We start from the raw sequence: 15,104 nt of genomic DNA on the forward strand, positions 1-15,104 counted from the left end.
CTGTACCTCCGCACACTGACTCGACACCGGTACACCCTGTATATAGCCTCCACATTGACTCTGTACCGTAACACCCTGTATATAGCCTCCACACTGACTCGGTACCGGTACTCCCTGTATATAGCCTCCACATTGACTCTGTACCGGTACCCCCTGTATATAGCCTCCACACTGACTCGGTACCGGTACTCCCTGTATATAGCCTCCACATTGACTCTGTACCGGTACCCCCTGTATATAGCCTCCACACTGACTCGGTACCGGTGCTCCCTGTATATAGCCTCCACATTGACTCTGTACCGGTACCCCCTGTATATAGCCTCCACATTGACTCTGTACCGGTACCCCCTGTATATAACCTCCACATTGACTCTGTACCGGTGCCCCCTGTATATAGCCTCCACATTGACTCTGTACCGGTGCCCCCTGTATATAGCCTCCACACTGACTCGGTACCGGTGCCCCCTGTATATAGCCTCCACATTGACTCTGTACCGGTACCCCCTGTATATAGCCTCCACACTGACTCGGTACCGGTGCCCCCTGTATATAGCCTCGTTATTCTTATTGTGTTACTTTTTATTATACTTTTTATTTTAGTCGACTTGGTAAATATTTTCTTAACTCTTTCTTGAACTGCACTGTTGGTTAAGGGCTTGTAAACATTTCATGGTAAAGTCTACACTTGTTGTATTCGGCACATGTGGCAAATAAAGTTAGATTTGATTTTATCTCACACACTCTAAAAGGACTCATCAATCAAAGCCACACAAATCACATTTGTCCTAAAAACATATTCAAAGGCTTCAAATCTTGGCTGTAGTCCATCAGAAAGTAGGCATAGGCTACATTATAGCATAACGCTAAAAATAATGTTTCCTTTCAAATGAATTAACAAGGGTAGTTTTGAAGGGGGAGAGACAGCTATAGTATTAGGAGAGACGTTAGTTATGTAATTATTATCCCAGCATGGGGTAAATTCCAGAGGAAGATTTGCACTTTAGATATTTTTATAAACTGCCCTCTGTAATTCTGTATTTAAAAAAAAATCATTTAAAAAATCATTAAATTGAGTGTGTGCCGGAAGCCTTGTGGTTGTTATTCTAGTGGTGAAGATCATTTAACATCATGTGACCATAGTTGCTACACTGATCATTCGTGCTTCGCTGCCAAATCAATAGGCGTCTCCATACGCCTAATATTTAACATTGAGGAAATGTGAGCATAATCATTATTTTAGCGATCCGTGTTAGACGTCCCTCCTAATGAAAAGCCGGTATCAGCTGCTGGACACCACACTTGCACGTGATATGGGTTTATGGATGAGAATGTGAACTTGCCATTTCCAAAAATGAGCTCAGTGGGGAATGGGGATACTCTGCTTTGCGATCTGTTGCCATAGGATTTATTTAAATATGCCTAGACATTACACTTTATTGCACATGTAATTAAACTGATATTTGGCTATGTTCAACTTAAATTCTTTGACACAAAACGTGCATCAGACAAACTCTGGCTTGCATAGCACAGGTGGTGATCGCCTAAATTCGCTGTAGGCTTGACCTAATATGTAGACTAGAATACGAATGGTGGAGTAACAGCTGAGCCTTAATTCACTTCTAATTTACACATAAATCTCTGTCTTCACTGTTCCTTTCTTGCGCAATTCATGCATCTCGCTGGCCACTCATGCATCTCGCTGGCCACTCATGCATCTCGCTGGCCACTCAAGCATCTCGCTGGCCACTCAAGCATCTCGCTGGCCACTCAAGCATCTCGCTGGCCACTCTCTCTTCCATCCTCTGTATTCCTCTTATACACTGTTGCCACAAAGTGGGAAGCACAGAATCGTCTAGAATGTCATTGTTTGCTGTAGCGTTAAGATTTCCCCTTCATTGCAACTAAGGGGCCTAGATCATTATTCCTCCTCCACCAAACTTTACAGTTGGCACTAATCAATAATTAGCTAACTCAGTTAGCTAGCTAACGTTAACTAAGTACATAATAACAAACAGGAGACAAATGTCTCCTAGCCACACATTTGAAAACGACAACTCACCGAAGCATTTTCGAAAACTGTACAGCATCGGTGATGACCTTGGAGCCCATTTCATTGGGTAGCTAGTTACCAAAATAGTACGTTAGTTGGTGTTATGAAGTCAGAAAAATACTAAATAAAAGTTCGAGCGGTAGCTACGACTGAATTTGACGTTCGCGCCAATACAGCCAGTGGACGCTTGACGTCATCAGTCGGCACTACGAACACAAACTATTTTTTATCTATTAATATTTTTTTACAAAGACGAGTAAGATAAAATACCTATTTTCACACAACTGGCCTGTGTGGTAGTTACATTTAAGAAAAAATATATAATTCCAGGAAATAATTATCACGAAAGTAGTCCGGTCACCGCACTTGTTTCCTCCGCCGTACTGCGCAGTAGGGACCTATGTAATCTCATTTATAAAATATGTTTTCGTCATTGTATAGTATTTCAAGTTCGATATTAAATGTTTATAAGTTGAAAGAGTATGTATATTGACTTAGAATCGAAAAACATGCCCCTGTGTAGTATTGAATTCATTGAAAGTTTCAGTTGTCGGAAGTGTGACGTGGTCGGAAGCATATGTCCTGTGAGTTGCATTACCAACTTCCTTTTCTACTGTGGCCGCCATTGAGTAAGGAGCGTGGTTCGCGGCGAGCCGAGACTAAAAAGATAAAAATGGTGAGAATCCTAGCTTTTTGTATCAGCAAATACTATTTAACATTAGCAATCAATTGATATTGCAAAATCAAAGACTTCTCTTGCCAATATGTTTCTTAGGTAATACAATTTAACGTATTTTACGGCGAATCTGAAGGAAGTTTACACGAGGAGCCATTTTGTCTGCGATGTTCTAGCCAAGTCACACGTGTGCTTTCCTTTCTACCACAGGCCGTATAACCGGGTCTTCTAAAATATACGTGAAGTTCGTAAACCAGTACACATTTCTTCACGCAACTGCTTTGAATATGTACTTAGTTAACTGTAGATCACTTACACATTTGCGTAAACTAGCCAACTAGCTAGTCAGCTACAGATAATTAAACCAAAGACCACACATTCTCTGGTTAGCGTGGTACCTAGCTACTAGCATGGCGGCTAGCGGGACTGAGAATCGTTTTTTTTTTTTATACATGTACTTGCTATGATGGTGTAATTTGCGTCCTACTTTGCGATCAGTCGACAAATGCCTATTGTCATATGCTGGCGCAAGTGAATGACGACAACTGAGTCTGAGCAAGATAACCATGAAACTACATGTAGTTAGCTAACGTTCATCATTTGACATGTAGCGTGTCGGTGGCTAGTTAGGTACATGGTAAGAATTTTACCGAACATGCATTTAATTTTGACTGTTTTCGCCCACAGGCTTGTGCCCGGCCTTTAATCTCGATCTACTCCGAGAAAGGAGAAAGTTCAGGCAAAAATGTTGTCATGCCTGCGGTGTTCAAGGCTCCCATCCGCCCCGACATTGTCAACTTCGTGCACACCAACATGCGCAAGAACAGTCGTCAGCCCTATGCAGTCAGCGGACTGGCAGGTGAGTGATCTTTTGAACATTTATTCAATCAAATAGGCAATTTCTTTGGATACAGGTGAAAAGCTTTGGTGATGAGTTTTAACTTCGGTCCGTGTTTCTGAAACCTGATTATACTAGAAGTTCTGAAGGGCTTTCACCTGTACCACTGAGGGGGGGGGTATATTTCAGCACAACATGTAATCTGTTGGTTTCATGGTCTAAATGGGGGGGAAAGGATTCCAGAAAGTTTCCATACTCTTAACTTAATTCTCATGTTCTGCATGAGGCAAATGGTCGTCACACCAGATACTGACTGGTTTTCTTTATTTTGAAGGCATAATGACCAACGGGTACAGAGCTGTATTCCCAGGCCTGTGAAATCCATAGATTAGGTTCTAATTTATTTATTTTTATTGACGGATGTCTTCCATATGAACGATCTCATTGTTGCATTTTTTTATTCAGGGTATACATTTACTGACAAAGTATACAGGTTCTAATGTTTTTGTGTTCCAGGTCACCAGACCAGTGCTGAGTCCTGGGGTACCGGCAGAGCTGTGGCCCGTATCCCCCGTGTGAGAGGAGGTGGTACCCACCGCTCCGGCCAGGGAGCCTTCGGCAATGTATCCTCTCAGACAGTTTAACATTGATCTTAAAGGAGAGGTTTACTTTGACAACCAAAGCTGTATTTTTGGATTCAAATGGCATGTTATAGAACTGTCCAGACACTTGAGATTTCATTTTGTTTTTGACAAACTATCCCAAACCAACAATAGACTTCCTCATCCTCCTCCTGCAGTATGGGAGCTTGTTTAAAACTGAACATAAACTCTAAACTACAGCCTTTTACGAACTGAAACTATAGTGATGCAGGTCCTAAACTTTGGTACACGTGAAACTGTTAATTCGAAACTTTATCTGCAACGTTAAATTCAGTTTGGTGAGACTCGAGTGGTTTCCACTATCCAGCTTTTCTCTCTTCTGCATGTAGAATGGAGGGATAGGTGTCGCCCCAAAAAAGCAATTTTTTCCCAAGATGACACAGTTTCTTGTGTGCAACCTTTAAAGACCTGTATCGTGACACTTTGCCGTTTCTAAAAGCATGTGTTCCATAACATGGTATTTACATCCAAAATACAGATTTGGTTTGGTATGTTTTCCTTTATTGTCCCCTTGTGAATCTCACCATGTCTGTTTTAACGTGCCATGTTTGTGTTCATTAGGGCTCATCTCAACAAAACGTTTTTGCAATCGACTTAAGTTTTATTGTACAAATACGGGTGGCACCTAATTGTTTGTATTTTTATCCGTTTGTGTCGCCTAATGAACACAACCCATGTAGGTGCTACATGCAGAGTTAGAACCAGACATTCCGAGGCTTGCAGTGATGGTGTAATTTGCGTCCTACACTGTGATCAGTGACGTTATGCCTAATGTCATATGCTGGCACAAGTGGTTGACGAACCTTGAGTCTGAGCAAGATACTCGCGAACACATTTTAGGGCCTGTTTCCCGGACCAAAAAAACACAGTCATGGCGATACCATGGTTAAACGTGTCCAGTAATCAAGCTCTTTGAAGAAGCAATGTTTATTTATCCATTAGCTCGCTACATTTCCTTGACCCCCTTGTGACTGTAGATGTGTCGTGGAGGTCGCATGTTCGCCCCCACCAAGACCTGGCGCCGTTGGCACCGCAGGATCAACACCACCCAGAAGCGGTACGCCATCTGCTCCGCCCTGGCTGCCTCCGCCCTGCCCGCTCTCGTCATGTCCAAAGGTACGCCGCCTGGCATCCTTTGATGCAGTACAGTTTGTTTTTCATCCGTGTTATGGACCCTAATATATGTTTTTAATATAACCGTAAACATTTTTACATTTCTTGTTTTGAGAATCATTTTTTCCCCGTTCGATCCACTTTAATTTATATAGCTGATACGTGTCACCTGACGTGTAGTCTGATATCTATGATAAACGTTTTAGCGATCCAAACGTCGTATTCCTATTAGCTCAGTGTAGCGAGAGAGACTTGATCACGCTGCTGTGTCATACTGGGCGGATATCAGCCTGCTCGAACACCAATAACTCAGATACACGTTAAAACATGAAATGACCCAGAGAATCATCGATAGAACATCAATCAGATGCACAAAAACGATAACATTCAGCATGGGTGAACCGTACCTTTTTTGTTTTTAGCTGGATACGAGCTGCTATCCGGAATACTATGTGACGTGTAACGACGTGACGATAAATAATGTAAACTTGGCATTTATCAACAACAAAAAATGTTATTTTGAGTGGCATCCCACAGTACATATGGGAAATATAATATTACTTAGTATTTTGTACCTTTAAACCCCCCCCACACAACAAAATAAAATCCTAATTGATCACAGGCTCTTTAAGTGTTGGTCCGTAAGACTTGCTATGATGGTGTAATTTGCGTCTGACTCCGTGTGCAGTGACGGTTTGCCGACTGTCTTATAGCTGTCGCGGCGGGTTGACGAAATATTAATTCTGAGCAAGATGTCTTGCTGTGCCTGTACTGGAGAAGCTGTAGCCGATACTGGACTAGTAGTCACTAGTGTTGTACTAGAGAAGCTGTAGCCGATACTGGACTAGTAGTCACTAGTGTTGTACTAGAGAAGCTGTAGCCGATACTGGACTAGTAGTCACTAGTGTTGTACTAGAGAAGCTGTAGCCGATACTGGACTAGTAGTCACTAGTGTTTTACTAGAGAAGCTGTAGCCGATACTGGACTAGTAGTCACTAGTGTTTGTACGGTATACACACCGAAACGGCAGAACTTTTCAATACTACACCATGAACAACGGTTTCGGGTACTAGAATTTGTTACTTTCGTTAGTTATGTCAAATGTCACCCATCTTTTACGACTCGAGTTTGAGTCTTCTCAGGGGGGGGGGGGGGGGGGGGGGTGTATTTAGCCAAGCTACTTGTGCAAGTGACAAAAGAGAATGTCGACAGCATGGCTTCTAACGATAACGTCGTACCTCCACACCGGCAGAATGTGTATACAATTCTGATCAAAGTAACGTGTAGAATTAGAACGTGAAGGAACTATACAACAATCTGAAGAGTCTCTCTCCTTCAGGACACCGCATTGAGGAGATCCCAGAGGTTCCCCTGGTGGTTGAAGACAAAGTGGAGGGTTACAAGAAGACAAAAGAGGCCGTGCTGCTGTTGAAGAAACTCAAGGCCTGGAACGACATCAAGAAGGTTAGTAAATAGACTTAATACCGTCTCTCTGGTCATCGTTGTACTGTGTATAGTGCCGTGATGAGGTTCCACTTCAGGTCCGTGTTTCTGAATCCTGATTTTTGAATGGAAGTCCTGAGCGTGAAATATTAACATTAGCAAGATAAAAGCACAGCTGTTGTTGACGTAAGATGCTAAATGTGTGTCCTCTGGATGTGTGCAGGTGTACGCGTCACAGCGCATGCGAGCTGGAAAAGGTAAGATGAGGAATCGCAGACGTATCCAACGCAAAGGACCCTGCATCATCTACAACCAAGATCAAGGTGTTACCAAGGCCTTCAGGAACATCCCTGGTATGTATGGCTGTGGGGGGGGCTAGAGAGGACCCTGGTGGAGAGGGGGGCTAGAGGGGACCCTGGTGGAGAGGGGACCCTGGTGGAGAGGGGACCCTGGTGGAGAGGGGACCCTGGTGGAGAGGGGACCCTGGTGGAGAGGGGACCCTGGTGGAGAGGGGACCCTGGTGGAGAGGGGACCCTGGTGGAGAGGGGACCCTGGTGGAGAGGGGACCCTGGTGGAGAGGGGACCCTGGTGGAGAGGGGACCCTGGTGGAGAGGGGGGCTAGAGGGGACCCTGGTGGAGAGGGGGGCTAGAGGGGACCCTGGTGGAGAGGGGGGGCTAGAGGGGACCCTGGTGGAGAGGGGGGCTAGAGGGGACCCTGGTGGAGAGGGGGGCTAGAGGGGACCCTGGTGGAGAGGGGGGCTAGAGGGGACCCTGGTGGAGAGGGGGGCTAGAGGGGACCCTGGTGGAGAGGGGACCCTGGCTGGGGGGGGGTCAATGGAAGTTCTGATTCCCATTCAGGTCCATTTGATTTTTGCGTAGGATCAAAACCCAATACAAACATCAATGGATACTAGTTCTCTAACATAATGTGGAGGTAATTTTCTTTCTGGTGCTATTTTCCTCTGTAGATTTGAGCGTCCGTTAAATTATCGGCGTGTTTACTCGTTTGTATTTGACGCTTTTTTTTCACCCAGGTATCACCCTGCAGAACGTGAACAAGCTGAATCTGCTGAGGCTCGCCCCCGGCGGTCACGTCGGCCGCTTCTGTATCTGGACCGAGTCCGCCTTCCGCAAGCTGGACCAGCTCTACGGAACCTGGCGCAAGTCTGCCTCTCTCAAGGTGGACTACAAGTGAGTAAAACGGGCGTTACGTAGCGTCCCAGCCGGTAAACGGTTGAGGTGAGCAGAGTTAGGAAGAGATTTTGAGTTATTTAATTCCGACAGTGATGAGCTTCTACTTCGGTCCGTGTTTCTGAATCCTGATATATACCAGAAGTTCTGAGTTTTGACGAGTGTCTCAAAAAAAAAATGGTCTGTTGCTAAATCACATGCTGCTTCCCTAACAGAGGTACTGTTGACCTCTGACCTCTGTCCTGTCTCCCTCCTCCAGTCTGCCCATGCACAAGATGACCAACACAGATCTGAGCAGGATTCTGAAGAGTGAGGAGATCCAGAAAGCACTTCGTGCACCAAAGTAAGACACCCCCCTCGCTCGCTTTATATTGTACAGAGCATTATGGGTACTGTAGTACGTTATGCTCCACTGTGACATTGAAGCCATGATGAGGTTCCACTTCAGGTCCGTGTTTCTGAATCCTGATTTTAATTGGAGTCCTGAGCGTGACAAGATAGCGTCCCAAATGGGCCCCCCCCCCCATTCCCAACAGTGCACTACATTTTGATCACGGCCAAGTTGACTTTGGTCAAAAGTAGTGCAGTATTTAGGGAATGTTGTGCCTCTTGGGATGCTTCTTTTCTCAACACATCGAACCACAAAATATCAACAGATTTTCCCTCCTACTGACCCCCCCCCCCCCCCCCCCCCCCCCCCTCGTTTCTCATGTCTCCTCACAGCAAGAAGATCAGACGCAGAGTCCTGAAGAAGAACCCTCTGAAGAACCTGAGAATAATGATGAAGCTGAACCCCTACGCCAAGACAGCCAGACGTCAAGCCATCCTGCTGCATGACCCGGCGGTGAGTAGACCCAAGATGGCTGTTTGTTGCATATAAAGACCTGTATAATAGGGAAACTGGACCCAAGATGGCCGATGGCTGTTTGTTGCATATAGGGAAACTGGACCCAAGATGGCCGATTGCTGTTTGTTGCACATAAAGACCTGTATAATAGGGAAACTGGACCCAAGATGGCCGATGGCTATTTGTTGCATATAAAGACCTGTATAATAGGGAAACTGGACCCAAGATGGCCGATGGCTGTTTGTTGCATATAGGGAAACTGGACCCAAGATGGCCGATGGCTGTTTTGTTGCATATAAAGACCTGTATAATAGGGAAACTGGACCCAAGATGGCCGATGGCTGTTTGTTGCATATAGGGAAACTGGACCCAAGATGGCCGATTGCTGTTTGTTGCACATAAAGACCTGTATAATAGGGAAACTGGACCCAAGATGGCTGTTTGTTGCATATAAAGACCTGTATAATAGGGAAACTGGACCCAAGATGGCTGTTTGTTGCACATAAAGACCTGTATAATAGGGAAACTGGACCCAAGACTCGTATTGTAGTACTCTTGCCTACTCGTATCAGTACCGTCTGTCTAATATGAGTCTCCCTACACACAGATTAAGGCCAAGATGCTGAAGCCCAAGAAGAAGCCGGCCAAGAAGCCAGCCGCCGCCAAGGCAACCCCTGCCAAGGCTGCCCCCGCCAAGGCAGCCCCCACCAAGGCATAAAGCAGCTCTTCTAACAGACTGTGGTGTTCAGATGGTTTCAAATAAAAATCTAAACAAAATCCTATTTGTCTATTGTTTTTAATGCAGTACCTGTATGTTCCGTTACAGTACCTGTATGTTCCGTTACAGTACCTGTATGGTCTGGCAGGTAGGCGTCGCAGTACCTGTATGGTCTGGCAGGTAGGCGTCGCAGTACCTGTATGGTCTGGCAGGTAGGCGTCACAGTACCTGTATGGTCTGGCAGGTAGGCGTCGCAGTACCTGTATGGTCTGGCAGGTAGGCGTCACAGTACCTGTATGGTCTGGCAGGTAGGCGTCGCAGTACCTGTATGGTCTGGCAGGTAGGCGTTACAGTACCTGTATGGTCTGACAGGTAGGCGTTACAGTACCTGTATGGTCTGGCAGGTAGGCGTCACAGTACCTGTATGGTCTGGCAGGTAGGCGTCGCAGTACCTGTATGGTCTGGCAGGTAGGCGTTACAGTACCTGTATGGTCTGGCAGGTAGGCGTTACAGTACCTGTATGGTCTGGCAGGTAGGCGTTACAGTACCTGTGGTCTGGCAGGTAGGTTTTACAGTACCTGTATGGTCTGGCAGGTAGGCGTTACAGTACCTGTATGGTCTGGCGGGTAGGCGTTACAGTACCTGTATGGTCTGGCGGGTAGGCGTTACAGTACCTGTATGGTCTGGCGGGTAGGCGTTACAGTACCTGTATGGTCTGGCAGGTAGGCGTTACAGTACCTGTATGGTCTGGCAGGTAGGCGTTACAGTACCTGTATGGTCTGGCAGGTAGGTGTTACAGTACCTGTATGGTCTGGCAGGTAGGTGTTACAGTACCTGTATGGTCTGGCAGGTAGGTGTTACAGTACCTGTATGGTCTGACAGGTAGGCGTTACAGTACCTGTATGGTCTGGCAGGTAGGCGTCACAGTACCTGTATGGTCTGGCAGGTAGGCGTCGCAGTACCTGTATGGTCTGGCAGGTAGGCGTTACAGTACCTGTATGGTCTGGCAGGTAGGCGTTACAGTACCTGTATGGTCTGGCAGGTAGGCGTTACAGTACCTGTATGGTCTGGCAGGTAGGTTTTACAGTACCTGTATGGTCTGGCAGGTAGGCGTTACAGTACCTGTATGGTCTGGCGGGTAGGCGTTACAGTACCTGTATGGTCTGGCGGGTAGGCGTTACAGTACCTGTATGGTCTGGCGGGTAGGCGTTACAGTACCTGTATGGTCTGGCAGGTAGGCGTTACAGTACCTGTATGGTCTGGCAGGTAGGCGTTACAGTACCTGTATGGTCTGGCAGGTAGGCGTTACAGTACCTGTATGGTCTGGCAGGTAGGTGTTACAGTACCTGTATGGTCTGGCAGGTAGGTGTTACAGTACCTGTATGGTCTGGCAGGTAGGTGTTACAGTACCTGTATGGTCTGGCGGGTAGGCGTTACAGTACCTGTATGGTCTGGCGGGTAGGTGTTACAGTGACTATGGTCTGGCAGGTAGGCGTTACAGTACCTGTATGGTCTGGCAGGTAGGCATTACAGTACCTGTATGGTCTGGCAGGTAGGCGTTACAGTGACTATGGTCTGGCAGGTAGGTGTTACAGTACCTGTATGGTCTGGCAGGTAGGCGTTACAGTGACTATGGTCTGGCAGGTAGGCATTACAGTACCTGTATGGTCTGGCGGGTAGGCGTTACAGTACCTGTATGGTCTGGCAGGTAGGCGTTACAGTACCTGTATGGTCTGGCAGGTAGGCGTTACAGTACCTGTATGGTCTGGCAGGTAGGCGTTACAGTACCTGTATGGTCTGGCAGGTAGGCGTTACAGTGACTATGGTCTGGCAGGTAGGCATTACAGTACCTGTATGGTCTGGCGGGTAGGTGTTACAGTACCTGTATGGTCTGGCAGGTAGGCGTTACAGTACCTGTATGGTCTGGCAGGTAGGTGTTACAGTACCTGTATGGTCTGGCAGGTAGGCGTTACAGTGACTATGGTCTGGCAGGTAGGTGTTACAGTACCTGTATGGTCTGGCAGGTAGGTGTTACAGTACCTGTATGGTCTGGCAGGTAGGCGTTACAGTACCTGTATGGTCTGGCAGGTAGGCGTTACAGTACCTGTATGGTCTGGCGGGTAGGCGTTACAGTACCTGTATGGTCTGGCAGGTAGGTGTTACAGTACCTGTATGGTCTGGCAGGTAGGTGTTACAGTACCTGTATGGTCTGGCGGGTAGGCGTTACAGTGACTATGGTCTGGCAGGTAGGCGTTACAGTACCTGTATGGTCTGGCAGGTAGGTGTTACAGTACCTGTATGGTCTGGCAGGTAGGCGTTACAGTACCTGTATGGTCTGGCAGGTAGGCGTTACAGTACCTGTATAGTCTGGCAGGTAGGCGTTACAGTACCTGTAAATCCAGTGTTGTGTCACAAGGTGGCAGGCCTTTATAGTCAGAGGAGAACCATATTTAGAGGCAGTGGGGAAGGTGGCAGGCCTTTATAGTTATAGAGGAGAACCCTATTTAGAGGCAGTGGGGAAGGTGGCAGGCCTATAGTCATAGAGGAGAACCCTATTTAGAGGCAGTGGGGAAGGTGACAGACTTAGCAATAATATTCTATTATGGGGGGGGCAGTGAATGCTCAGACAGTTTCCCAAGTCTACATATTGTCCTTTATTAAAACAACAGACCTACATATTGTCCTTTATTAAAACAGGAGACCTACATAATGTCCTTTATTAAAACAGCAGACCTACATATTGTCCTTTATTAAAACAGCAGACCTACATATTGTCCTTTATTAAAACAGCAGACCTACATATTGTCCTTTATTAAAACAACAGACCTACATATTGTCCTTTATTAAAACGGACCTACATATTGTCCTTATTAAAACAGCAGACCTACATATTGTCCTTTATTAAAACAACAGACCTACATATTGTCCTTATTAAAACAGACCTACATATTGTCCTTTATTAAAACAGACCTACATAATGTCCTTTATTAAAACAGCAGACCTACATATAGTCCTTTATTAAAACAGCAGACCTACATATTGTCCTTTATTAAAACAACAGACCTACATATTGTCCTTTATTAAAACAACAGACCTACATAATGTCCTTTATTAAAACAGCAGACCTACATATTGTCCTTTATTAAAACAGCAGACCTACATATTGTCCTTTATTAAAACAGCAGACCTACATATTGTCCTTTATTAAAACAACAGACCTACATATTGTCCTTTATTAAAACAACAGACCTACATATTGTCCTTAAAACAACAGACCTACATATTGTCCTTTATTAAAACAACAGACCTACATATTGTCCTTATTAAAACAGACCTACATATTGTCCTTTATTAAAACAGCAGACCTACATATTGTCCTTTATTAAAACAGCAGACCTACATATTGTCCTTATTAAAACAGCAGACCTACATATTGTCCTTTATTAAAACAACAGACCTACATATTGTCCTTATTAAAACAGACCTACATATTGTCCTTTATTAAAACAGCAGACCTACATAATGTCCTTTATTAAAACAGCAGACCTACATATTGTCCTTTATTAAAACAACAGACCTACATATTGTCCTTTATTAAAACAGCAGACCTACATATTGTCCTTTATTAAAACAGCAGACCTACATATTGTCCTTATTAAAACAGCAGACCTACATATTGTCCTTTATTAAAACAACAGACCTACATATTGTCCTTATTAAAACAGACCTACATATTGTCCTTTATTAAAACAACAGACCTACATAATGTCCTTTATTAAAACAGCAGACCTACATAATGTCCTTTATTAAAACAGCAGACCTACATATTGTCCTTTATTAAAACAACAGACCTACATATTGTCCTTTATTAAAACAACAGACCTACATATTGTCCTTTATTAAAACAGCAGACCTACATATTGTCCTTATTAAAACAGCAGACCTACATATTGTCCTTTATTAAAACAACAGACCTACATATTGTCCTTATTAAAACAGACCTACATATTGTCCTTTATTAAAACAACAGACCTACATAATGTCCTTTATTAAAACAGCAGACCTACATAATGTCCTTTATTAAAACAGCAGACCTACATATTGTCCTTTATTAAAACAACAGACCTACATATTGTCCTTTATTAAAACAACAGACCTACATATTGTCCTTTATTAAAACAGCAGACCTACATATTGTCCTTTATTAAAACAGCAGACCTACATATTGTCCTTATTAAAACAGCAGACCTACATATTGTCCTTTATTAAAACAACAGACCTACATATTGTCCTTATTAAAACAGCAGACCTACATATTGTCCTTTATTAAAACAGCAGACCTACATATTGTCCTTATTAAAACAGACCTACATATAGTCCTTTATTAAAACAACAGACCTACATAATGTCCTTTATTAAAACAGCAGACCTACATAATGTCCTTTATTAAAACAGCAGACCTACATATTGTCCTTTATTAAAACAGCAGACCTACATATTGTCCTTTATTAAAACAACAGACCTACATATTGTCCTTTATTAAAACAGCAGACCTACACATTGTCCTTTATTAAAACATCAGACCTACATGTTGTCCTTATTAAATACCACCCCAATGAAACAAAGCAATTCTGTTTGAATACAGGCTATGAGTGTTTGGCTAAGCAGGTGTGTGTCCCAATATCTCCTTAAGTGTGCACTTGTTTGCTGCTTCCCCCCAAAAAATTGGATTGGTGGAAGCATGAGCTCGTGGGAGTTTCCACCACTTTCAAATCATTGAAGGGAAGTGAACAAGTGCACACTTTTGGTCAGAAGGAGAACTAATTTGGGACATATCCCTAAGGTGTATAGAAGGGCCATCACATGCCCACACTGTGTGTTGGGGTGACTGGCTGGTTGAGTCCGATGGTGCTACACAGCCAGCCTGCGAAGTCCACCTCCTCTGCCTCTGACTGTTTGATGAATTGATGAACCTGGAGATACGTCAGTCAAGAGAGACACGGTTAATATCACCCTGACTGGAATCTTACTAAAAGAACTCTCAAAACAAATGTCCTTTAGAAATGGTAGGCCTCTACTATACACGGATGAAGAGAAGCTGTCTGATTACAATAACATGGCCTCTGCCTGCCTGGATTTACATTAACCAGGAAGTCATACTGACACCAACAGGTTTTTATTTAACCAGGAAGTCCTACTGACACCAACGGGTCTTTATTTAACCAGGAAGTCCTACTGACACCAACGGGTCTTTATTTAAACAGGAAGTCCTACTGACACCAACGGGTCTTTATTTAACCAGGAAGTCCTACTGACACCAAGGTCTCTTTATTTAACCAGGAAGTCCTACTGACACCAACGGGTCTTTATTTAACCAGGAAGTCCTACTGACACCAAGGTCTCTTTATTTAACCAGGAAGTCCTACTGACACCAAGGTCTCTTTATTTAACCAGGAAGTCCTACTGACACCAACGGGTCTTTATTTAACCAGGAAGTCCTACTGACACCAAGGTCTCTTTATTTAACCAGGAAGTCCTACTGACACCAACGGGTCTTTATTTAACC

The 15,104-nt window shown here is 44.4% G+C and overlaps 3 protein-coding genes and 7 non-coding genes across 10 annotated transcripts in view; 8 read left to right on the forward strand and 2 right to left on the reverse strand.

Annotated features, from left to right (window-relative positions):
* Positions 1 to 2,212, reverse strand: part of zwilch (zwilch kinetochore protein) — a 55,042-nt gene extending 52,830 nt beyond the window's left edge. The window contains exon 1 of the mRNA XM_038987298.1: positions 2,060 to 2,212. Coding sequence (XP_038843226.1) covers positions 2,060 to 2,109 — 50 coding nt within the window. The 5' untranslated portion in view covers positions 2,110 to 2,212. The remainder of the gene's footprint in view (positions 1 to 2,059) is intronic.
* Positions 2,213 to 2,595: 383 nt separating this feature from the next.
* Positions 2,596 to 9,597, forward strand: LOC120042458 (60S ribosomal protein L4-A-like). The gene is made up of 10 exons (XM_038987296.1): positions 2,596 to 2,726; positions 3,414 to 3,585; positions 4,081 to 4,187; positions 5,204 to 5,342; positions 6,679 to 6,803; positions 7,006 to 7,135; positions 7,817 to 7,973; positions 8,233 to 8,316; positions 8,697 to 8,817; positions 9,428 to 9,597. The coding sequence occupies exons 1-10, from the start codon at positions 2,628 to 2,630 to the stop codon at positions 9,536 to 9,538; spliced, it is 1,245 nt and encodes a 414-aa protein (XP_038843224.1). The 5' UTR covers positions 2,596 to 2,627; the 3' UTR covers positions 9,539 to 9,597.
* LOC120042463 lies at positions 3,186 to 3,284 on the forward strand. Its single transcript, XR_005476106.1, has one exon. It is a non-coding gene; the product is annotated as a small nucleolar RNA SNORD16 (small nucleolar RNA).
* Positions 3,649 to 3,715, forward strand: LOC120042466. Its single transcript, XR_005476109.1, has one exon. It is a non-coding gene; the product is annotated as a small nucleolar RNA SNORD18 (small nucleolar RNA).
* Positions 4,945 to 5,043, forward strand: LOC120042464. Its single transcript, XR_005476107.1, has one exon. It is a non-coding gene; the product is annotated as a small nucleolar RNA SNORD16 (small nucleolar RNA).
* LOC120042470 lies at positions 5,989 to 6,089 on the forward strand. The gene has a single exon (XR_005476112.1). It is a non-coding gene; the product is annotated as a small nucleolar RNA SNORD16 (small nucleolar RNA).
* LOC120042462 lies at positions 6,856 to 6,925 on the forward strand. The gene has a single exon (XR_005476105.1). It is a non-coding gene; the product is annotated as a small nucleolar RNA SNORD18 (small nucleolar RNA).
* LOC120042469 lies at positions 8,061 to 8,128 on the forward strand. The gene has a single exon (XR_005476111.1). It is a non-coding gene; the product is annotated as a small nucleolar RNA SNORD18 (small nucleolar RNA).
* On the forward strand, positions 8,397 to 8,464 carry LOC120042467. The gene has a single exon (XR_005476110.1). It is a non-coding gene; the product is annotated as a small nucleolar RNA SNORD18 (small nucleolar RNA).
* A 2,605-nt stretch (positions 9,598 to 12,202) lies between the features above and the next one.
* The window catches only part of LOC120042460 (dual specificity mitogen-activated protein kinase kinase 1-like), a gene marked incomplete at its 5' end in the record, with an annotated part of 45,150 nt that continues 42,248 nt past the window's right edge, over positions 12,203 to 15,104 (reverse strand). Inside the window, one exon of the mRNA XM_038987299.1 lies at positions 12,203 to 14,511. Coding sequence (XP_038843227.1) covers positions 14,398 to 14,511 — 114 coding nt within the window. The remainder of the gene's footprint in view (positions 14,512 to 15,104) is intronic.

This window comes from Salvelinus namaycush, unplaced genomic scaffold, assembly GCF_016432855.1.
Source record: "Salvelinus namaycush isolate Seneca unplaced genomic scaffold, SaNama_1.0 Scaffold693, whole genome shotgun sequence".
NCBI classification, from domain to species: Eukaryota; Metazoa; Chordata; class Actinopteri; order Salmoniformes; family Salmonidae; genus Salvelinus; species Salvelinus namaycush.

What these genes read in the sequence shown, in the direction of transcription:
- LOC120042458 (XM_038987296.1), top strand. Translation starts at nt 2,628, where the DNA reads ATGTCCTGTGAGTTGCATTACCAACTTCCTTTTCTACTGTGGCCGCCA. An exon ending in CCTGGAACGACATCAAGAAG is followed by an intron (nt 6,804 to 7,005) that starts GTTAGTAAATAG and finishes GGATGTGTGCAG; the next exon opens with GTGTACGCGTCACAGCGCAT. An exon ending in TCCTGCTGCATGACCCGGCG is followed by an intron (nt 8,818 to 9,427) that starts GTGAGTAGACCC and finishes CCCTACACACAG; the next exon opens with ATTAAGGCCAAGATGCTGAA.